Genomic DNA, 24,558 nt, shown 5'->3' with positions numbered 1-24,558 from the left:
AAGAAATAATTCATTAAAAAATTTAAACTTCCTCAGATATATTCACAAATTAATAATTAAAAAACTAATAATCATACAGACATTCTCATTTATTGCCATCATAATGAAGTACACAGAAATTTAATTTGCTTTGTGAAAGCTTATTAACAATATAGCATTTTCCACCCAGTGCTTTAATCACACATTTGCAATTTTACTTAGTATGCAATTCTGATAAAATATCAAGTGAAAAAAATACTTAGTTTTTACATAGGCTAAATTTTTAACTACATAATTACTAAGTAAACAAAGTTAACTTAAACAGTGCAAAGCAGAATCCTTTTAAACCATTTACTTTACTTATCCATTGATAAGTTATTTGGAAACTTCAATGTCTAGAGTAAAAGGGTAACCAATAATCCAAAAGGCATCTAAGGGTCAAAACCATATCACAACCCACATACTAACTTATGTATTTTAATCACTATAGAACCCTCTCAAATTCTCGTGCAGTGCCTATTTATTCTTACTTTAGACAATAAATGGCAAATATGTGGTTACCAGTGCTGCCACCCCATATTATTATCAGAGCACTTTCTCATCAAACTTGAATGCAGCTCCAGAATCCTGCTTAACACAATACTCCAGGCAACCACTACCAATCAAAATCAACACATGAGCTAAAATTTACTTTTCATTCCTGCCATAAACATTATTTTATAAAACTTGATTTTGCAATGAATCAACACTCACCAGATTAGATACTGAAAATTAGAAGCAGCCAGAAACTAATCCTATATAATAAAAGCCTAATATGCTAATCGACCGGTCAGCCATTCAACCATTCAAAGCATAATATGCTAATGATATGCTAAGGTTGCTCAACTGCTCACTATGACATGCAATGACCACCAGGGACAGACAGTCAACCAGTTGCTATAATGTGCACTGACCACCAGGGGGCAGACGCTCCAACCAGTAGGTTAGCTTGCTGCTGGGGTCTGGCCAATCAGGACTGAGGAAGATGGGCTGGACATGCCCTGGAGCCCTCCTCCCGTGGTTCCTCCCCAGCTGGCCAACCTCCATTGTCTCTCCCCAGCCCTAATCGTGCACCGGTGGGGTCCCTTGGCCTGGCCTGTGCCCTCTCACAATCCGGGACCCCTCAGGGGATGTCTGAGAGCCAGTTTCGGCCCGATTCTGCAGGCCAGGACGAGGGACCCCTCTGGTGCATGAATTTGTGCACCGGGCCTCTAGTAAATAAATAAATAAACAAACAAACAAACAAACAGCTGCACTGACAGCAGCAAGTAATGGGAGCTGGCAGTGAAGGAAGCTAAAAACTATAAAAATTCAACAAAAGAGCCCCAAAACGACAACAGCCTAAAGCCACTTAGACCACAAACAAATAATCCTATGTTGTAATTATCCCGGAATCTATCACTATAGAATATTACATGAAAATGGTTTGATCATCAGAGAAAAGTCTGAATAACATGAAAGGCTTAGAATTAGATCTCGAAAACTCCCAGCATGGACAGATTAAGCCTTAGCTGGAAGAAGGGACAACAGTGAAGGAAGAAAGACTGCAGGTGAAATTTGAAAGGTGAATACCGTATTTTCCGATGTATAAGACGACTTTTTAACCCAGGAAAATCTTCTATATGCCCAGTCGTCTTATACACCAGAAAATACGGTACTCTGGTTTCTCTTCATATTACATAGCTCTTTTGCCTTTTACTAAAGATTTCTGTGGGGAGGAACAATTAAAAAATTTGGGGGAGGGGGAAAATATGGGGTGAAGAAAAGGAAAGTGCTCAAATTCATGCCTACAAGAGCCTCAAAAACTTTATATTTCTTTTACCATTAAAATTTCTTTTAAAAATTAACATTTAATTCTTACTAACCTGCCAGGCTCTGTCTTAGGCATCTAACACACATTATTTAACTTGTTCATTCTATGAGGTGGACATTATTAATTACTATTTTAGAAGGGAACAGGTATTGAAAGAAGTAAACAACATGGTGGCTTTGTAGTAGGTAACTCAATAAGCTTTTTAAATGCATCATAAGAAACAATGAAAAATACAATCCATTATGTAAAAATTTGAATCAAAACATTTAATGGTAAATTCTATTTAAAATGTTTTCTAAAAATTACTTTAAAAGTTTTATCAATTTATGAGGTCACAGAAGTACTATTTGAGAGATTTAGAACCCGTCTCCTAACTCCTAGCACATTGCTCTTGTCACAAAAAATGCACACATGTGGGTCACATTACTCCTTGATATTACAGAAATGAGATATTACTGTAAGATACTCTCATAAATATGTAATCATTTTCTGAATGTCTACTGCTACAAAAAAAAAGCCTGCCTGAGGCAAACATTTACTTTTCTTGCATAATAAAGTGATTCATACTAATACCAAATTTACTTTCTAAATTTTCAAACTTTAGTTAGAATGTCATATTTTAATATATTCTATCCGTTAGAATATTAAGTTTTACTTTTTTTCTTTTTCACATAATCAATTGCCAAATACAAATATAGGACTTTAAATGTATGCTTAGGTTCATCACTTCCAACTGCCACAACTACAGGTAAGAAAAATTAAGATGACTTAAAGTCATGGGATAACAAAGAGCAATGTGCTAGGAGTTAGGAGACTTGGATTCTAAATCTCTCAAATAGTACTTTTGTGACCTCATAAACTAATCTGACTTCATCTACTATTGTCTCCTGCTCACTGCTCTCACCAGCCCCTCACTAATTCTCAACACAGCAGGCAAGCTCTTACCTCGGAGCTATCACACTGGCTGTTCTCAGTTAGCTGCAGTACAGCTGTTAATTCCCCAAATAACTATTCATGCTGCTTACTCCCCTAGGAAGCAAGTCAGCCCTAATAACACCTCCTCGAGACCCATTGTGAATGCTCCCTTGAAACTGCAAATTCACCCAACCCAATCCCTGTACCCTGCACTGTTTTTTAAAAATAAAATGTATCACCTTCTAACATCTATATATATAAAAGCCTAAGTGACTGTTTAACCAGTAGCTATGATGCGCACTGACCACCGGAGGCAGATGCTCAACGCACAGGCATGGAAACATGGAACAAACTGATGAAACATGGAACAGGAAGAGATTAACCAAAGATCTTATGTACATACTAGAGGCCTGGTGCACGGATTCATACACCAGTGGGGTCCCTCGGCCTGGCCTGTGGGCATCCAGCCGAATTCGTGCACCAGGCCTCCAACATCCCCCGAGGGGTCCCAGATTGCTTTTGAGAAAGGGAGAAACATCAGAGCACAGGCCAGGCCAAGGGACCCCACCAGTGCACCCGGCCTCTAGTATTATATTTTACTTACTTGTTATGTTTATTGTTATTTTGTTTGTCACCCTTCCCCATCAGAATGTAAGCTCCATAGGAGTCAGTTTACCAGCTCTCAAAACAGTGCCTAGATCATAGTAGGTGCTTAATAGACACTTGTTAGATAAATGAATGTCTCACGTATCTCACAATTAAGTATATTATTAACTTTAGTCTATTCTTCACTATATTATAAAACATCATCCTATTTTTGTAAGAATATTAAACTTGATCAAGTTTCCTATGTCAGATAAAAGCTCATTTATCATATACCTTTTATCCAATTAATGGGGGAACTAATCATAGGCCCTGACCGAGTAGCTCATTTGGTTAGAGCATGTGTCATCCTGACATGCCAAGGTTGAAAGTTCAATCCCTGGTCAGAGCACATACAAGAATCAATCAACAAATCAATAAATAAGTGCAACAACAAACTGATGTTTCTCTCTCTCAAAATCAATCCAAAATAATTTTAATAAAATAGTCACACAGTTCTCACTACTGGTATTATATAGATTAATAGGTTTCCTATTTAAATATCTTTTCATTCCTAAAGTCAATCCTCTTTGATCATGCTAGATTTATTTATTTACTTACTTATTTTAATCCTTATGTGAAGATACGTTTTTACTGAATTTAGAGAGCAAGGAAAGAGAAAAATCGACGTGAGAGAAACATCAATTGCCTCCCATACGCACCTGATCCAGGATCAAACCCACAAGCTAGGTATGTACCCTGACCTGGAATTGAAACTGCAACCTTTTGATGTACAGATGACAATCCAACCAACTGAGCCACCAGGTCAGGGCTAGATTTTTATTTTTAATATACTATTTAATCTAATAATAGACAAATATGCAAATTGACCATACCTCCGACACACCCAGAAGCCACGCCCGCAAGCCACGCCCACCACCCAATCAGAGCAAGCATGCAAATTAACCCAAACCAAGATGGCTACAGCCACAGAGAGCAAGGTTTCCTAGGTAACAGAGGAAGCCAAGCTTTCTGCCAGCCGTTGCAGGCCTAAGCCTCCACTCAAGCTACAAAGTTTCAATTATAGAGGGTAAACAAATTCAAACAAATGGCGGCAGAATGGAGCTTGAGAGAGCAGGCCAGGGTTGCTGCCGGCAACAGGGGAAGCAAAGCTTTCCGCACACTCTGGCCGGGCCCACCCGCTTAAGGCAACAAAGTTTCAATTATAACCCCAACACAAATGGCTGGGGGCCTCGGAGGGAGCCCCAGGCTTGGCTTTGCTCCAGGCTACAAAGTTTCAGTTGTAGAAGGAAAATAAATTCCAGATACCAGGGCCTCTGCTTGCATTGCCAGGGGGCGTGGCCCGCCTGCAAACCACCACAGGCCCCTCGCTCAGTCTGCCCCCGCCCCAAGGGAACCCCACCCTGATCAGGGACACCCTTCAGGGCAAACCAGCTGGCCCCCACCCCTGTACCAGGCCTCTATCCTATCTAATAAAAGAGTACTATGCAGATTGATCATCACTGCAACACACAATATAGCTGCCCCCATGTGGTCAAAGATCCTGCCCCCATGTGGACACAAGATGGCCACCACAAGATGGCCAGCAGGAGAGGGCAGTTGGGAGGCACCCGGCCTGCAAGGGAGGGCAGTTGAGAAGGACCAGGTCTGCAAGGAAGGGCAGTTGGAAGTGATCAACCCTGCAGGAGAGGGCAGTTAGGGGTGACCAGGCCGGCAGAGGAGGGAAGTTGGGGGCAAACAGGCTGGCAGCAGAGTGGTTAGGGGGTGATCAGGCTGGCAGGCAGAAGCAGTTAGGGGCAATCGGGAAGGCAGGCAGGCAAGCAGTTGGGAGCCAGCAGTCCTGGATTGTGAGAGGGATGTCCAACTGCCCGTTTAGGCCCGATCCCAGGGATCAGGCCTAAATGGGCAGTCGGACATCCCTTGAGGGGTCCCAGATTGAAGAGGGTACAGGCTGGGCTGAGGGAGAACCCCCCCTCCGTGCACGAATTTCGTGCACCGGGCCTCTAGTTAAATATGATGTTAGTGGTTTACTTAGAATTTTTATAACAAAATTCAAAAGTGAGATTGGTCAATACTTTTAACTTCCTGGCTTGTTTTTGTTACAAATTTTGCCTGTACCTTCATATTATAATATGACAAGTTTTCTTTTTCATGCTCTGGAATGAACAATATAGCAGAAAAATTACTTGTTCATAAAGGCTAAAAAAAAAATCAATAAAACTAATCTATTCAAGACAAAATTAACTGATAATTTTTTACATTTTTCCCCATGATGACTCATCTATTTTGTCTTGAATCATTCTAAAACTGTGTATTTATTCCAAACAATTATCTGTTTCACTAAGATTTTCAAGTGGTTTTTAAATATCTCTAGCATATCATCTGGCTCATTTCTTAAACTTTTAATGTTCTTCTATGTTTTCTAATGCTTCTGTATTTAGATTTTTTTAAGAACTAGCTCAAGTTTTTAAATTTTAAAGTTAATCATGGTTGTCTTTACAATGTATTTTTCAAAAAAATTTCAGATTATAACTTAGCATCAAAATTTTTTTTACCTAGGTCATTTCCTTTTTCTTCTTTTCCTGGGCAAGACACTTACACTTTGCTTCATTTCTTTCTTTTTCCAATTAGCTGAATCAACTTCAAAGTTTTTTCCCAGCCCCAAAAGAAAGGTAGGTATAGCTATTTATTTTAAAATAAAGCAGTGTGTGCTATCCCTTCAGGCTCAAAACTGTACACTAACAACACAGGTAAGTGGTTTCAGCTTCAGTAGGAATTTAAAACATAGTTTAAAGATTCCCCTCTTTTAAGCCTTTCCAGCTAGTTAGTAATCCTGGGTTTTGTTTGTATTGGAATTGGTTACATGGAAGTTCCATTCTCTCAGAATCCTCTACCCCCTATTAAACACAACAAGTTCTCAAACTAACAAGTTCCTAATATCCCTCTTTTTCCATTCCACTTTTACAAATAGATAGTTGAAACTAAATGTCATCCTGCCCTATTTAAATGTTCAACTTTTATGATTCTTCATTCATCACTTCACAAAATAAAATCCCTAATATCATAAATAATATTTTTAATGTTAATCCTGCACAAGTGTACTTTTCTGTCTTTTCTACAAATATGAGCCTGAAAGAAAATGGAGTGCCAAATTCTATATCGAGCACATTGAAGTTATTTAAACATAAATAGAACATTTTAATCAATTTAAAGAACAAATTTCTGTTAAAATTTAAGCTAGATTTATTATTTAATTTGACTCTTCTGAAATTCAATTAGAAAATAAACTTACATCTGTTCTTTGAAAATTGAATTTCATAATCTTCTGAGACTGATAATTATTTTACCAAGAGTTAATGAGTGAATCTTTTAAAAGGATGTTTTTTCCTTATACAATAATAAAACCTTGCTTATACTTTCAAGGTCTCCTGAATCATACATTTAAGTATCCTCCTAGCAGTTAATGATCATCAAGTTAGTAAACATCCAATCAAGTAATAGTACAATAACAAGAATGTAGAAACAAACACACACGTTACTGAGAGGGGAAAAGGCATTCTTAAAGGTTTTTATCTAATAAACAGTTTTCTAAAAGAAATTTCCAGTTTCTTTTTTCTTTTTAAAATCTAAAGAATTCCCCTGGCTGGGTGTTGCTCAGTGGGTTGGGCACTGTTTGTGCAATAAAAGTTTGCCAGTTTGATTCCCAGTCAGGGCATATGCCTGGCTTTTAAGCTCCATCTCCAATAGGGGGCATGCAGAAAGCAGCTTATCCAGTCTTAATTTCACATCGATATCTCTCTCCCCCTCTCTCCCTTTTTCTCTCTCTCTAAAAAAAAAAGAAAGAATCAAATCAATGCAATCTAAAGAATTTAACTGTTGAAAATTATGAATTTTATGTATTCAAAATGTCTGGAAAAAAATAAGACACAACACTCTTACCAATCAATTAGGAAACACTAAAGCAGATGATGATTCAAAAAAACATGAAATATAATATGCAAAAGATTGGGGTCATTTACTCTGAAATCAATATCCAAATGCTGAGACTTTTTTCAGAATGTTGATGTTCCCAGAGCAACAGCGCCATCAAGTGACATAACATACTAATAGATTTCCCACAAACTCAGTTTTTTCATATTTCCGAATTGAGCAAGAGGGAGGAGGTTCAATTAGAATGTCTCTCATAAAAACTCCAGCAAATGGCTTTGCAAACGCTGCCGACCCGGAGCTGCCCATGACCAACCCTGGTGAACCCCAATGTTCTTCAACATCGCCATCAACAGCGAGTCCTTGGGCTGCATCTCCTTCGAGCTGTTTGCAGACAAAGTTCCAAAGCAGAAAACTTCCGTGCTCTGAGCACTGGGGAGAAAGGATTTGGTTACAAAGGTTCCTGCTTTCACAGAATTATTCCAGGATTTATGTGCCAGGGCAGTGATATCACACGCCATAATGGCACAGGCGGCAAGTCCATCTATGGGGAGAAATTTGAGGATGAGAACTTCATCCTGAAACATATAGGTCCTGGCATCTTGTCCTTGGCAAAAGCTGGACCTAACACAAATGGTTCCGTTTTATATCTGCACTGCCAAGGCTGAGTGGTTGGATGGCAAGCATGTGGTCTTCGGCCAGGTGAAAGCAGGCATGGATATTGTGACAGCCATAGAGCGCTTTGGGTCCAGGAATGGCAAGACCAGCAAAAAGATCACCATTCCTGACTGTGGACAACTCTAATAAATTTGACTTGTGTTTTATCTTAAAAAAAATTCCAGCAAACTCTCCTAAAAAAAAAGTTGGATCAGGAAAAGCTGTTTAAGAATCAAGGGAAGCATTCCACCTCTGAAGAGTATTCCGTTTATATTAATCTAAAGAAAGTCTGAATGTCCATCTGCTGAAATCTGGTTAAATCTATATGGCTTCAAAGTAACTAAACCAATACCAGGTTTGCCTATATTTAAAACAAGGAACTAAGAGATTCTTAGGTACTTTCTCTGATTCTGATTGACTTCATACACAGTAGTTTGCTCAGGTGAGGGAGCTTTCTGAGGTGCTAGGTATTGGTTCTAATCTTTATACATTTACTAGAGGCCCGGTGCACGAAATTCATGCACGGGGGCGGGGGTGGAGGGATGTCCCTCAGCCCAGCCTGCACCCTCTCCAATCTGGGACCCCGAGAGGAATGTCCGACTGCCCGTTTAGGCCCAATCCTACTGAGACTGCTGGCTCCCAACTGCTCGCCTGCCTGCCTTCCTGATTGCCCCTAACTGCTTCTGCCTGCCAGCCTGTTCACCCCCTAACCACTCCCCTGACAGCCTGATTGCCCCTAACTGCCCTCTCCTGCAGGCCTGGTCCCCCCCAATTGCTCTCCCCTGCAGGCCTGGGTCCCCCCCCCCCAACTACCCTTCCCTGCAGGCCCGGGTTGCCCCCAACTTCCCTCCTCTGCCGGCCTGGTCACCCCTAACTGCCCTCCCCTGCAGGCTTGATTGCCCCCAACTGCCCTCCCTTGCAGGCCTGGTCCCTCCCAACTGCTCTCCCCTGCTGGCCATCTTGTGGCGGCCATCTTGTGTCCACATGGGGCAGCCATCTTGTGTGTTGGAGTGATGATCTATTTGCATATTACTCTTTTATTAGATAAGATGATATAAACACTTCTGAGAAATTTCAATTATGTATGTGTATAAATTAACTATAAAATAATATCCAATTAAGGGAAATTCTAGATTTCATTTCTGTGGAGTCCTTCAAATTAATAGGCTGAGAAATAAAATGCCAGCCTTTTGAGATTATTTTAACCACTATTTTTTTTTTTTTTTTATTCAGGAGAGGGAGGAAGGGAGAGAGGGACAGGAAGGAGGATTGAAAGAGGGAGGGAGAAAAGGAAGAAGTGAGGGAGGGAAGGAGTGAGGGAGGGAGGGAGGGAAAGAGAGAGAGACAGACACATGGACAGACATTGATGTGAGAGAGAGACACTGATCTATTGCCTCATGTACATGCCCCAAGCAGGAATCAAACCTGAAATCTAGGTATGTGCCCTGACCGGAAATTGAACTCACAGCCCATCATTGCACAGAATGACACTCCAACCAACTGAACCACACTGGCCACGGCTAACCACCATTTCTTTAATGAAGGAAGAACACAACTGAAAGTTAAAAACCTGTAAAAATTGTAAAGATGGATTAAATCAAATTTTAAAACTTGTAATATAACTGATACCAAGAAAGCAAAAGATAACTCATAAAATGGGAGATATATTTGCAAATTATGTCTGATAAGAGATAGGTACAAAATATAAAGAACTCATAACTTAACTAAAAAAGACAACATAACTAAAAAGGGGGGCAAAGGATTTAAAGACATTTCTCCAATTAAGATGGCCAATAAGCACATGAAAAGATGCTCAAAATCATTAGCCATTAGTGAAATGCAAATCAAAACCATAATGAGATACCACTTCACACATACTAGGATTGCTATAAGCTACAAGAGACATCAAGCGGTGGTGAAAAATTGGAATCCTCAATCATAGCTGTTGGGAATGTAAAAAGGTGCAGCCACTGTGAAAAGTTTGGCAGTTACAAAAACGTTAAACACTGAGTTACCAAGACACAGAAATTCCACCCCTAGGTATATGTACCCAAGAGAATTGAAAACATAAAATGTACACAAAAATATGTATACAAACAGTCACTGCAGCATTCTTCACATAGCTAAACAGAAACAACCCAAATGTCCAATAACTAATAAATGAATGGGTAAACAAAATACAGTATGACTATACAATGAAATGTTATTCAGCCTTAAATAGGAAGGAAATTCTAATCAAGGCTACAACATGAATGAATCTTGAAAACATATTAAATGAAAGAAGCCTGGCACAAAAAGCCACATACTATATGATTTCATTTATATCCAGAATAGGCAAATCCATGGAGACCGAAAGTAGATTAGTGATTTCTTAGGGCAGGGGAAAGGATGGGCTGAGAGAGAATTATTGACTGCTAATAGATATGAGGTTTCTATTAGGCAGACAAAAATATTTAACAATTTGATTATAGTTATGGTTGCATATATTTAGAACACTTAACTGTATACCTCCAATGGGTGAATTGTATGATATGTGAATTATATCTCAATAAAGCCTTTTTTCCCAAAACAACCTATAAAGAACATTATGAGTTATACTAGAGGCCCGGTGCACGAAATTCGTGCATGGGAGGGGGGTTGTCCCATCAGCCCAGCCTGCCCCCTCTCACAGTCCGGGAGCCCGCAGGGGTGGGAGGCGACCCAGCAATCAGGGGAAGGTGATGCCCCCATCACACCTCTGCTGCTGCCACTGCCAGCAGCATAAGCCTCAGCCGGCCCTGGTTACCTGAGCCTTGGGCAGCCCTGGGCAGCCGCCATCCGAGGCTTGCCTGTGCCTCAGGTGTTGGCTGGGCAGCTGAAATCTGAGGCTTGCCTGTGCCTCGGGCCAGCCCTGGTGGCTGGGGGGCTGAGGGGACTGGATATAATAGGATAGTTTAGTGCTTCCTAAACCAAACTACCAGTACACACACTAGGTAAGATAGCTAAATTCTCTACCACAGACTATTTATAGACATCCTATCCTATCTAATAAAGAGGAATATGCTAATCGACCCTCACGCCGTCGCAAATATGGCAGCGCCCACAGCCAATAAGGAGGGAATATGCTAAATGACTACCATGCCCTCAAAGATGGCGGTGTCCAGTCCCCTCAGCCTTGCCGAGGCAACAGGTGTACGGCAAGGCCTCCAGAGTCCCCCAGTTCCCTCAGCCCCCCAGCCACACAGGGCCGGCCCAAGGAACAGGCAAGCCTCAGATGTCGGCTGCCCAGCCGCCCAGGACCGGCCAAAGCTTGCACTGCCGGCAGTGGCAGCAGCAGAGGTGTGATGGGGCGGCACCTTCCCCTGATCACCAGGTCGCCTCCCACCCCTGAGGGCTCCCGGACTGTGAGAGTGGGCAGGCTGGGCTGAGGCACCCCCCTCCAGTGCATGAATTTTCATGCACCGGGCCTCTAGTCCTATATAATAAAAGGGTTATATGCAAATTGACCAAACAGCAGAACGACCAGTTGCTATGATGTGCACTGACCACCAGGGGGCAGACGCTCACCGCAGGAGCTGCCCCCTGGTTGTCAGTGCGCTCCCACAGGGGGGAGCGCTGCTCAGCAAGAAGCCGGGCTCATAGCTGGCGAGTGCAGCGGTGGTGGCAGGAGCCTCTCCCACCTCCGTGGCAGCGCTAAGGATGTCTGACTACTGGCTTAGGACACTCCCCGGCTCCCAGACTGTGAGGGAGGCCAGGCTGAGGGAGGCCCTGAGTGTATGAATTTCGTGCACCAGGCCTCTAGTACATATATAAGACTTTTGGTTTCTCATACTCCTAGGCACTCAAGTAACTATTAAATAATTCATTCTTGTTTTGTTAGCACATGTTTTGGTCAACTCAAGCTGAAGGAGCTGGATGGATAAAGGAGGAAATCCCGGCCACAAAAAAGAATAAAGATATTCAATAGGATTCATGTCATTTACGGAGGGTGAGGGAGAGAAAATGCCACACACAGAGGGAGGCACAGTTTACTAAAAGGTCCTTCCTACAGCGACTAGGTGGGCCTGGGAGGACAATGAAGCTAGGTGAAAGCAGGAGCTAAAAGAAGGTTTTAAGTTTTTCCTTGCCCCTCTCCCCAAAGTGTCCCAGCTTGCCCCTAAGTCCAGAGGGCTCACAGAGTAACCTGCTACTACCCCTAATACCACCTAACTGGCTACCCAGGAGAATATTCTAGGCCTGTTCACTCTAGGCCCATTTTGTTCCCTTCTTACCTCTCCCCCGAAGACTATCAGTCTTCTCTTGTATTCAAAGAATGGAGAAAGGTCTATGAGTATATGGGGGTTTGGAAAAAGGGAATGAGAAACAGAATGAGAAGAGACTTAGTAGCAGTTGACTACTATCTTACCATTCCAGCCTCCCTAAGGGATCAAGTTATAATCCTCAGGGTCAAGCCAAATTTTATAGGCAAGGTAGAAAGACACCTGAGGATCAAGGACAAAAGATGATCTTCAAAATTAACCCTTTGCACTCACTTGCTTTTTTCTCAATTCCTTTATTCTACTCGGGATTTAATTTTTTAAATACCCCAGATTTTACAAAGTGCGGCAGTAGAATAAAAAACTGGAGTTTCTTTTCATACAAACTTATTTAATGTAAGAAAAGCCCAAATAAAGGAGGAGGGATGGAGGGAAGGAAGGGATAGGCTACCAATGCTAACCGTGTCGAGTCACACTCGACATCCGAGTGCAAAAGGTTAAAGACTTTTCTGACCAAGCAAAAAGTCCACAGATATATCATCTGTACATACCAAGGGGTATTTCTTCTTGAGAAAATTACTAGAAGATGAACTTCAGCACAACAACAGATAACTGGGGAAACAAGAGAAAGGGACTGGCAGAGAGCATAAAATGTTTTAAACTTTAGAACTGAGATAAAAACAAATGAGGGAATTAGAGTGATAAATTAGAATGTAAATGCTATGTTCCGATCAGGATATGTAATCAACATAGAAATAAAACGAAGGGAAGGAAAATGAAAGAGATGGGAAGTCAGTAAGTCTGCCGTGCCTACTTGTAATGCAGTAAAGTTCAATATCATTCAAAGCTGACAAATAATACAAGTCTAAGCACATTTAAGAGTTAAAAAAATAGCCCTAGCCAGTTTCCCAGTGGTTAGAGCATCGGCCCGTGAACTGAAGGGTCTCAGATTCTATTTCAGTCAAGGACATGTACCTTGGCTGCAGGCTTGATCTCCAGCTCAAGTCAGGGCACCTGCAGGAGGCAACCAATCAATGTGTCTCTCTCACATTGATATTTCTCTCTCTCTGTCTCTGCCCCTCCCTTCCACTCTCTCTAAAAATCTATGGAAAACATATCCTCAGATGAGGATTAACAAAAAACAAAAAAAAAGAGTAAAAAGTATATTAAGGAAGATAACATTATTAATTAAAATCAGATGGGTGAGGAGAGAAAGTGAGAAGAGAAGAAAGGGAAGGGAACATAGGCTATTTTATCATCATACTCATGGTGGCAAACAGTAAGACTGTATAAATCATCACTAAGCAAACCTATAATCATGAAAGTAACTACTAAAACAAATATACAAAAACCATCCTAAAATCAGAAAACATATAAACCTACATGTAAGATAATACAAACAGATCACATGACTTTAAAAAATTAAATTGAAAAGACAAATAAAAGAACTCAATTCTTATCTGTCTTAGTAAAAAAATATAATAGTCTAACTTGTAAGAAACATTTTCAGAATGGATCTCAAAGAAAAATTCAATTCAATAATATACAAGAGACTCAACTAAAATAGTGATTCTAAAAGACTGAATATAAAAGGGCAAAAGCATACCAGAATAAATGAAAAAAAAAAGGGAGGGGGCAGAAAACCATAACCTTAATACCAGGTAAATTAGTGTTCAGGCCCAAAAAAGCATTAAATAAGCAAAGAACACTTTATAATGAAAAAGTATGAGATATGTTTTATCTTCATATAGCAGTTACCAGAAAAAACAACACATTATCAATTGTATTCGTCTTCTAGTCATCTCTCTCAGCCCATAACCCAGCAAGTGGACAAAAAAAACAGTCAAGAAAACACAAGACCTTAATAAAAGTTATTTAATAATGTAAACCTGCCTGATCAATCCATTTAACTCTACAACATGAAAACAAAGAATGTAACATTTTAAAAATGTGCTCAGAGAGTATTGATAACAATTGACTATATAATAGGCCACAAAGAAATTTCATAAAAAGTAAAAATAATTAGAGAATACTAGAGAATTAGTATTCTCTAATTGAAGTGCAAAAAGTATATAAATTATTAACCAAGTCAGAAAACAAAACAAAAAGTCCCACTATCTGGAAATTTCAGTTCTCTCTCAAACATCTCATTAGGTAACCAAAATAAATAGGCAAATAAAAATTTAAAAAGAAAAAGAAACTAAAACTGGAGAATTTCTAGAAAACAAACATAGAAATCACCCCATGTCAAAACTAAGAGATATACCTAAAACCATGCTCAGAGGACAACAACATATTAAATATCAAAAAAGGAAGAAAAAAATGAAAGAAACTAAAAAAGAAGAAATTAATCAAGACAAAGGCCAAAAATAATGAGTAAGAAAATAGTAAAACAGTAGAGTAAGTACATAAACAATAAACCCAGAAACTATTTTTCTTTCTTTCTTTTGGTTAACAAAAATCTAAAATGAGTAAGCTACTAGCTAACATAAAATCAAGAAGAGAAAAAAAGAAAGGGGAAGTACAAAGACAACATTGTAATGGTAAAGACTGGAATGTCCAAAATAGTTAAATATAGTACACTAGAGGCCCAGTGCATGATTAAATCATGCACGTGTAGGGTCCCCTACACGCTTTTGCTTTCGATCGCGGGAGACCCAGGTGCCTGTCCGCTGGTGCACCAGGCCTTTCAGAAGCCTCTGACGCAGCGAAAGCTTCTGAAAGGCCTGGTGCCTGAGCGAACAGGCACCCATCTCCCACGTTTTCACTTTCGATCACTGGTGCACCAGGCCTTTCAGAAGCCTCTGCAGCACCTGGTGCCAGAGCGGACAGGCACCCAAGCTCCCCCACTTTTGATGGTCCGTGGCGGGACATGAGCTCCCTGCCCCAGAGGCTCCTTCTGTGCCACAGCACAGCCATGGCGCAGACGCTGAGCTCACGCCGCTGCTGGCGTCGTGAGCTCAGCGTCCCGCCAGCCCAATAGGACACCCCGGCCACCCCGAGTCCCGCCCCCCCGTGCCTCCTGGCCAATCGTGGGCATAGCGAAGGTACGGTCAATTTGCATATTTGTCCATTATTAGGTAGGATACATAAAAAAAGAAACAATGTATCTTTAAAAGAACAAGGGAAATTATGTATTGATCTGAAAAGATCTCCAAGCTATATTGTTACGTGGAAACAGTGAAGTTCAGACTAATAGGTGCAATAAGTTGCCCCTGTGTAAAAATCAGGAAATTTAATTGCATTTTCTTGTCCTAGATGCAAAAGAAACTTTGGAAGGATACAAAAGAATCAAGATAGTGGTTTCCTATTGGGAGGAGTAGAAATTAGATGGGGAGACAAGGACAGAAATAACACTTTTCAGCATGTAATGTTTTATACTTCTGGGTTTTGAGCCCTGTGGATGATTACTTGTTTTTCTAAATAAATTTTTAAATTTGCATAACTAACATAAACTCACCAAGTATCTTCAAGCACTTAACTTGGTACCAAACACTACACTTGGTGTTGGGGATGTACAACATGAAAAGGTCTAGTCTTCCCTTTTAAAGAGCTTATAGTTTTTACAGTTTGGTAGGGATATAGGCGGCAAACCAACATTGTGGTATTTCTTCATATGAAGACATGATGAAAGCACTATAAAAGAGCACCTATATTTACATAAAAGAAATAAGGACAATTATTCAGCAAAGATGAATATTATTTAGCTTTGATGCTAAATAAGACTTAAAGGCTGAGCCAGAGATTTCAGAAGAATAATAAAGGATATCCCACAGATAGAATAGAAATGAGATTCTTGGAAGTAGAGAGAGCAAAGGGTAGTCAAATCATTACAGATTAGGATTTTACAAAAGCAAGAGTGGCTAGAATTAAGACTCAAGAAGTTGAAATGGGGCATTAAATATCATCTTCTAGCTGTCAGGCAATGTGCTAAATGCTGGAGATAAAGAAGTAAACAGGGCCAAAAAAATAAAATAAAATAAATAAACAGGGCCTATTTCCTGCAGCTTATTCTAGATGTCAATGTCCAGAGAAACCAAGAAAGAGGTTTTGCAGTAGTTTGATACCAAGTCTCTGGCTTTTGCACATACTGTTGCCTCTATCAGAAATGCTTTCAACATTCCCTTTCCTCACCCACCCCTAGTCTAGATAATTCCTTTCTCAGAACTCAGATTAAATGCCCTTGTTCCGGCCAAGCCGGCGTGGCTCAGTGGTTGAGCATCAACCTATGAACCAGGAGATCACAGTTTGATTCCCGGTCAGGGCACATGCCCAAGTTGTGGGCTCAATCCCCAAGGGAGGGCATGCAGGAGGCAGCCTATCAATGATTCTCTCTCATCACTGATGTTTCTATATCTCTCTCCCTCTCTCCCTTCCTCTCTGAAATCAGTAAAAATTTATTTTTAAAATATATTTTTAAAAAATGCCCTTGCTCCAGGCAGCTTTCTCTCACCCAAGAATAAATCAATCAGTTCCACTTGCTATGTACTTGAAAGCACACTGTGATTCTTCTTGGTAATTATACTTAGGCATCTTTGTATTTCTATCCAAACTATTGTCTGCATGAATACAAGAGTCAAGCCCCTCTTGTTCACCACTCTACCTAAGCACTAATCACAGTATACAGAAAACCCTTAAATGCAGCGATTTTTCAACATTTTTCATCTCATGGTGCACATAAACTAATTACTAAAATTTTGCGACACACCAAAAAATATATTTTTTGCCAATCTGTTAAAAAAAATTGGCATAATTCTGACTCATTCACACCAGACAGCTATTATGTTGGCTGTTGTCATCTTGTTATTTGACAATCTAAGGGAAAAGAGGTCAGTGTCCCTGACTAGTCAGGTATTGCATGTTTTATTTTAAAAATTCTTGCAACACAGGAGTTGAAAATCACTGTCTTAATGAATTAATCAATGAGTGAAAAAATTTTAGAACACAACCCTACCTACCGGTATGGCTCAGTGGCTGAGTGTCAACCCAGGAACCAAAGATCACAGGTTTGAGTCCAGGTTAGGGCACATGCCAGGGATTGCAGGCCCAAACCTCAGAGTGGGACATGCAGGAGGCAGCAGATCGATGGATGATGTTCCTGTCTCATCAATGTTTCTACCTCTCTACCCCTCTCCCTTCCTCTCTCTCTAAAAACCAATTTTAAAAGTATTTTTTAAAAAACTTAGAACATAATTTAATCTTTCCTGATCACTTAGGCTGATTTATAAGAAACCTAAATTTGCCGAAACCGGTTTGGCTCAGTGGATAGAGCGTCGGCCTGCGGACTGAAAGGTCCCGGGTTCGATTCCGGTCAAGGGCATGTACCTTGGTTGCGGGCACAGCCCCAGTAGGGGTTGTGCAAGAGGCAGCTGATCGATGTTTCTCTATCATGGATGTTTCTAACTCTCTATCCCTCTCTCTTCCTCTCTGTGAAAAATCAATAAAATATATTTAAAAAAAAAAAAAGAAAGAAATCTAAATTAGTGCTGGCTGGATTGCTCAGTTGGAGCATCGTCCAGTATACACAAAGGTTATGGGTTTGATTCCTGGTTGGGGCACACACGGGAGGCAACCAATCAACGTTTCTCTCTCACATCGGTGTTTTTCTTTTTCCGTCCTCTCTCTCTAAAATCAATCAATAAATAAAAAAATTCTCAGGTGAGGATTTAAAAAAAAACATCAAATTATTATATGGATACATTTCAGATATGTAAGATTGTGTGGTTTCTTCCTCATGGCTCCAGAATGTTATACATTCATTTTAAATACTTCTATCTTTATTTTTTCTCCTTTCAAACTATAAATTGTCACTTCCTACTACTTTCAAGTCTATGTATTCTAGCAGATTCCAACTACTTCTAATTTGCAGAAATCTGCTAAGCTAAAAGCAGATAAATTCAGCTATAAAGAAATAATTGGCATAAGAACCAAATAGTAGTACATAGTTTTTGAGAACTTTTTCTTTTGGAGACAGGAGCAGGCAATGGTGGAGTAGAATGAAATGGGGATACAAAGAAGCAAGATGCTCTTTTATAATAAACTACTTAAATATCATTGCATAATTTCTTTTGTTAACAAAGCCTTTTATTTTTGCTAACCTTGGTTTATTCTGTTAAATAATTCCAGACGATTGTTATACACGTTTCTGCATTCAAATAAACAGTTGAACAGAAAAATGTGAAAGTAAACATTCTATTGTATAAGGTAAAAAAAAAAAAAAAAAGCATTATTTTAAAAAATTTGGTCCAAAATAATGGGGGAAAATAATATTTGAGTTCTCATCAATTCAAGGTGCACTTTTTCCCCATTTACAAATATAGGGTGGGGCAAAAGGTTTACAGTTGTTCATATGGAAAATAATTACAATAATAACACAAGAATAAACTAGGTGTTTCGTGTACTCATAACTATAAACCTACATTTGTGTGTAAGAAAGTGAAATATGCTTCTTAATCAAAGCCTTAAAATGGCAATATTTTTTTCTCTTAATTGCACATAAAATAATGGTACACTTCGTAACTAACAGCATCTTGCATTTGATGAAATATATAATTTTATGCAGTAAAAACATTGATCTTTTTTACTTTCTCAACTAGATAACTGTTATCTACTCATGTATTAGCCCATTCCATCTCCCTTTCCCCACTAAAATAAAAAACCTAATGCTCATATTAATGATGCTGAGAAGAGATAAAAACCAATACAAAAAAAAAAAAGAAAAGCAGTGATTTGGTTTCACTGAGAAATCTTACCATTAAAAGATAATGGGCCCCTATTAATGAATGAACCAAATTAAAATCTTGCTTAAGAAATCTTTAGTAAAATCCCTTAGAATTCTTATCTTTTGTATTTATCTTGGCTATGTTATATGTAGTCATCATAATATTTAACAAAATTCTTTAATAATTTATTGTTGAATAAACAGAAATAAATCTTCTCCAAGTTCCTAAGGTGAATAATCTATAAGTAGTCCTGAAATTTGCAGATGAAGTAAGGCATTAAATTTAGTGTAATTTAGAGCATTAGAATTCTCTATAAGCATAACGCACACAATTGAATATACTACTTGAATTCTCAGCAACACATGTTAATGTGACTTCCAATTCTAAACTGTCATAATTACAAAATAACTTGAAATTTTTCATTAAAATACAACAGCAAGAACTGAACACACTCAATTAGTGTAATCTTTACACAAAATAAAACTCTCCAAAAAAACTTATATACCATTTATTATATTTTTTCTCCTCGGAAGCAAAAATGTAAACCAACTGCTTCTAGCAAAGATTATCATTTCTCTTAAAATAGGTTATATTTTCTCTTAAAATAATAGGAAAGCATCAGAAGAAATATTTCCACTTAGAGCTAATGACAAAAAGAACAAAAATCAATGAGAAACAAGTTATAGTAATAATGTCTGTTGACAAGGAATATTTTTAAAGAAGTAACTAAATAAAAACTTTGATCTTACAATCATCACTCAAGTAAAAACACTAACAAATTACTCTTTATTTTAAAAAAAATACCTACCTTTGTCTGGGAACTATAAAGAGTGCCCGTACCAACTTCTTCCTATTTGCTTTTGTGTTCATGTTCATGCAAAAATCCATTGCTGCCTATAGGAGAAAAAGCAAACTTTTTCTTAAAAAAAAAAAAAATCTTCATTTAGCTACTAAAAACAGAAACCCTGGATACTACAATGGATTTCCACTTGTTCCTAAATGTTTCAAATGGTTTTAAAACACTAGTATTGTAAGCATATCCAAACTAAAAGATCACTGAGCTTAAACTCCTCTGTCCTTATGTTATCTCAAAATACATGTTTCATAAACTTTTAAATTGCAACCTATTGTTAGAAAAAGAACTTTGAGTGGGTAGATTGATGATCATGCAATGTTTGGCAAATAATTACATTAAATGCACAATCAATGCTTTAACCTCATTCAAGTTAAAAAAATCAATGTTGATATCAGAAGCTTTCTGCAAGAACAGTTACCAGGAGCCAAATAAATTACTAATACTAAACCAGATAATCAAAAAGGAATAAAGATAAAGTAGGTAAGAGAGATAGGCATAGATCAGTGGTCGGCAAACTCAACAGAGCCAAATATCAACAGTACAACGATTGAAATTTCTTTTGAGAGCCAAATTTTTTAAACTTAAACTATATAGGTAGGTACATTGTTATTAACTTAATTAGGGTACTCCTAAGCTGGCCTTTGCTAAAAACTCAAGGGGCCAAAGAGCAGCATGTGGCTCGCGAGCCGCAGTTTGCCGACCACTGGCATAGATTATTCCAAGGAACATGTAAGAGTAAGTGCCTCAACAATGACTGAAAGGTTCAGGGTCAGCAATCAGATTTAGTAACTTAATTAAACAAACCATATCACAGGACTATAATAAATTAGAAGCCCGGTGCACGAAATTAGTGCACGGCGGGGGGTTGTCCCTCAGCCCAGCCTGTACCCACTCCAATCTGGGACTCCTGGAGGGATGTCCGACTGCCCGTTTAGGCCTGATCTCCAGGATCGGGCCTAAACGGGCAGTTGGACATCCCTCTCACAATCCAGGACTGCTGGCTCCCAACTGCTTGCCTGCCTGCCTTCCTGATTGCCCCTAACCGCTTCTGCCTGCCAGCCTGATCACCCCCTAACCACTCCGCTGCCAGCCTGGTTGATGCTTAACTGCTCCCCTGCCAGCCTGTTTGCCCCCAACTTCCCTCCTCTGCCGGCCTGGTCACCCCTAACTGCCCTCTCCTGCAGGGTTGATCACCTCCAACTGCCCTCCCTTGCAAGCCTGGTCCCTCTCAACTTCCCTCACTTGCAGGCCTGGTCCCTCACAACTGCCCTCCCTTGCAGGCTGGGTGCCTCCCAACTGCCCTCTCCTGCTGGCCATCTTGTGTCCACATGGGGGCAGCTATATTGTGTGTTGCAGTGATGATCAATCTGTATATTACTCTTTTATTAGATAGGATAGAGGCCTGGTGCACGGGTGGGGGCCAGCTGGTTTGCCCTGAAGGGTGTCACAGATAAGGGTGGGGGTTCCCTTGGGGTGTGGGGCGGCCTGAGCGAGGGGCCTGTGGTGGTTTGCAGGCCGGCCACGCCCCCTGGCAACCCAAGGGGAGGCCCTGGTATCTGGAATTTATTTTCCTTCTACAATTGAAACTTAGTAGCCTGGAGCGGAGCCAAGCCTGCTGTTCCCTCCGGGGCGGCAGCCATTTCTGTGGCAGTTAATTCACCTTCTACAATTGAAACTTTGTAGCCTTAAGCGGGTGAGCCCGGCCAGGGTGTGCGGAAAGCTTTGCTTCCCCTGTTGCCACTGGCAACCCTGGCCTGCTCTCTCAAGCTCCATTCTGCCGCCATTTGTTTGAATTTGTTTACCTTCTATAATTGAAACTTTGTAGCTTGAGTGGAGGCTTAGGCCTGCAACTGCTATGGAAAGCTTGGCTTACTCTGTTACCTGGGAAACCTTGCTCTCTGTGGCTGTAGCCATCTTGGATTGGGGTTAATTTGCATACTCGCCTTGATTGGCTGGTGGGCGTGGCTTGGCTGGTGGGCGTGGCTTATGTAGCGGAGTGATGGTTAATTTGCATATTACCATTTTATTAGAGAGGATACCCACACCTGTTATTTAGTATAGTACTTCATTGTTCTATATTTTAATAACAAAAATACGTTCAATATTTCATCAACATGTCTAACATCTAATATTTGTGTAAAAGAACAAAATAAATCCAGAGACAGAAAGATGGAACAGACTAAAGAATCTAGGGGAGCCCTAACCGGTGTGGATCAGTGGATAGAGAGTTGGCCTGCGGACTGAAGGGTCCCGGGTTCCATTCCAGGTCAAGGGCATGTACCTTGGTTTCGGGCACATCCCCAGTAGGGGGCGTGCAGGAGGCAACTGATGGATGTTTCTCTCTCATCTGTGTTTCTAACTCTCTCTCCCTCTCCCTTCCTCTCTGTAAAAAAATCAATAAAATATATATATTTTTAAAAATAATCTAGGGGAAGTCGGAGGGGGAGGGGGGGCGGGGCGGGCGGGAAGAAAAGATCAATCAAAGAACTTACATACATACTAGTAGCCCGGCGCACGAATCCATACGCCAGTAGCTGGCCAGTAGCTCGCTGCCGCCCTCCAGTAGCTCTCTGCCCGCTGACCCACCCTCCTGTAGCTCCCCGCACCCCCCACCCCCCGCCGCATAGCTTGCTGCCCTGCCACCTCCTGTAGCTCTCCACCCCCCAGTAGTAGCCAGTAGCTCCCTGACACCCTCCTGTAGCTGCACTGGATTTCTATTCTTTACTGTAGATGATAATATAATAAAACACCTCCCATTTGGTTAAAACTTTTGATGAAATAAATAGCACAACTGAAATTGATAATGTTTAAACTTAGGAAACTAGCTCACATTGAAAATATCCACCAAGACTAAAACTTTAGATCAATATTAGTCAAGAGAGCAAAATCTATTTAATTTTTTCTTCTGCTTATAAAGGAAATGTAATAAATGTCACTGAAGTTTACATTTTATAACATTAAAGATTATAGTTAATGAGAATAACAAAGAAAAACTGAAAATTCAAGCAATTCACTCAAATTAAAAATTCTGAATCTACTAATAAAAATCCCAAGGGTCATGTACTCAGAAAACTAGAAAACTTCACACATACACACACACACACACACACACACACACACACCCCTAAAGAAAAAAGAAAAAACAACTTGCATATCAACATCTTTGAAAAGTATATTTTAAAAAAATTTTAATGACTAATAATGGCCTAGGTTTCAACATAATTAGGAAACACAAAAAATAAAAAGTACTTCAATAACTATTTTAGACATTATCTTTTAAATATATATGTACTCTAAATTTTATAAAAATAGATTAGTCAATAAACACTTCTCCTACCATAATAATGAAAGGCCAGTTAGATGAAAAACAAACAGAAAACCAGTATAATGTTCAAAACTCTCCACAGATTAAAAGTTCGTAAAGTGTATCAATGCCTGGTACACACAATAGGTGTTCAATAAATGTGTCAGGTCAACGACTACAGGAGTGAGAAAACTGCCAGAATTAATAACCTGAAGAAATTTAAAAAGAAAAAAAAAAGCTTCACATGTATATTAACTCTTAGATTTATTTAACTGGTTCTGCCCTATGGGGAGAAATGAAAGCAAAAGAGATGCCTTGGTTACAACTGCTGCTTGACAACTCAATAAAAAGTTTTTCAAAAACTTGTTTCAAAATGTTTTAGGTAAATGAAAGAAAGTTCTCAACACCTTTTTTTTTTTTTATGAAGTAAAAACAAATTATTCTGATCATCAAATGCATGCAGAAATAAGCATTACCAAGTGACCTAAAAGAAATCTTCATTTTGGGTTATATAGTTTACCTTAATTATGGAGTTCAAAAAATTCTTAGATGTTTCTACCTATTTCCCAAATACTTTTCCCTCTTAAGCCATTTGGACCTTTGACAACATACATGGAAGAAATTCCTGTCATGAGAAAGCTGACTCCCAGAAGAATCCACCAGGGTCCAATCCAACAGGGAAGAGTGGCTCCCTATTTTTCACTTGACCCTCAGAAAGCTAACTTAGAATTTAATATATGGCTATTATTGGCCACAGCACTTAATACGGATACTTTCCAATAAAGATTCATAACAATATTGCTACTAACATACAAAACTGATGACATCTTTCCCACTTTCAGCTTTCATTATGGTACTCAAAATGGACTTTGGGAGGTGGAGCAGGAGTATCAAGGTATTTCTCTTTCATCCTCTATTTATATGCAATAAATAAATTAAAATTTAGCAGGGAAAAGATTTAGTCATATTCCAAACTTGGAAAAATAAACAATTGTTTAAGAGGTGGTTTCTGATATACTCTATAAAAGAAAGAAAAAAAAAGGCTTCTTTTTTTTTTTAATCCTCACCTGAGGATATTTTTATTGATTGTTTAGAGACAGATATAGGGTCAAAGAGAAATATCGATGTGCAAGAGAAACACTGATTGGTTGCCTCCCGTACCCTCCCTAACTGGGGATCAAACACACAACCTTAGTGGTGTACAATCAGCTGAGCCATCCAGCTGGGCTAGACTACCTAAAACTGAAATAAATCTGTAATTACAGTTTTGAAAACATTGATGTAATCAATGCAAAAAGTAAGGCAATTTAGAGTTTAAAGCCTGTTTGATTATATAAATAGTTATTGAAATACATCTAAATTATCTGAAGAAGAGATGCAGAAACCAAAAGTAAAAAATAACCTAACTTCTGTAGTTCTCTACAGGGGACCCTCAAAACGCTATGAGGGGGGAAAAAAGATAAAAGATTACATTACACTTTGACAAAAACACGGCCTAAAGCAACAAT

General features: G+C 39.5%; 1 protein-coding gene and 2 pseudogenes across 8 annotated transcripts in view; 2 read left to right on the top strand and 1 right to left on the bottom strand.

Annotated features, from left to right (window-relative positions):
* UPF2 (UPF2 regulator of nonsense mediated mRNA decay) overlaps positions 1–24,558 on the bottom strand; it is a 122,580-nt gene that overhangs the window by 57,498 nt on the left and 40,524 nt on the right. For all 8 annotated transcript variants that reach the window (XM_054716578.1, XM_054716579.1, XM_054716573.1 and 5 more), the window contains one exon: positions 19,699–19,784. In XM_054716578.1, the coding sequence (XP_054572553.1) occupies positions 19,699–19,784 (86 nt within the window). The remainder of the gene's footprint in view (positions 1–19,698; positions 19,785–24,558) is intronic.
* Positions 1,679–1,746, top strand: LOC114234764 (U5 spliceosomal RNA; annotated as a pseudogene).
* LOC114234744 (peptidyl-prolyl cis-trans isomerase A-like) lies at positions 7,607–8,080 on the top strand (annotated as a pseudogene).

The sequence above is a fragment of the Eptesicus fuscus genome, chromosome 5 (genome assembly GCF_027574615.1).
Source record: "Eptesicus fuscus isolate TK198812 chromosome 5, DD_ASM_mEF_20220401, whole genome shotgun sequence".
In the NCBI taxonomy this organism is placed as follows: domain Eukaryota; kingdom Metazoa; phylum Chordata; class Mammalia; order Chiroptera; family Vespertilionidae; genus Eptesicus; species Eptesicus fuscus.
This window is presented reverse-complemented; position numbering and strand designations above follow the sequence as displayed.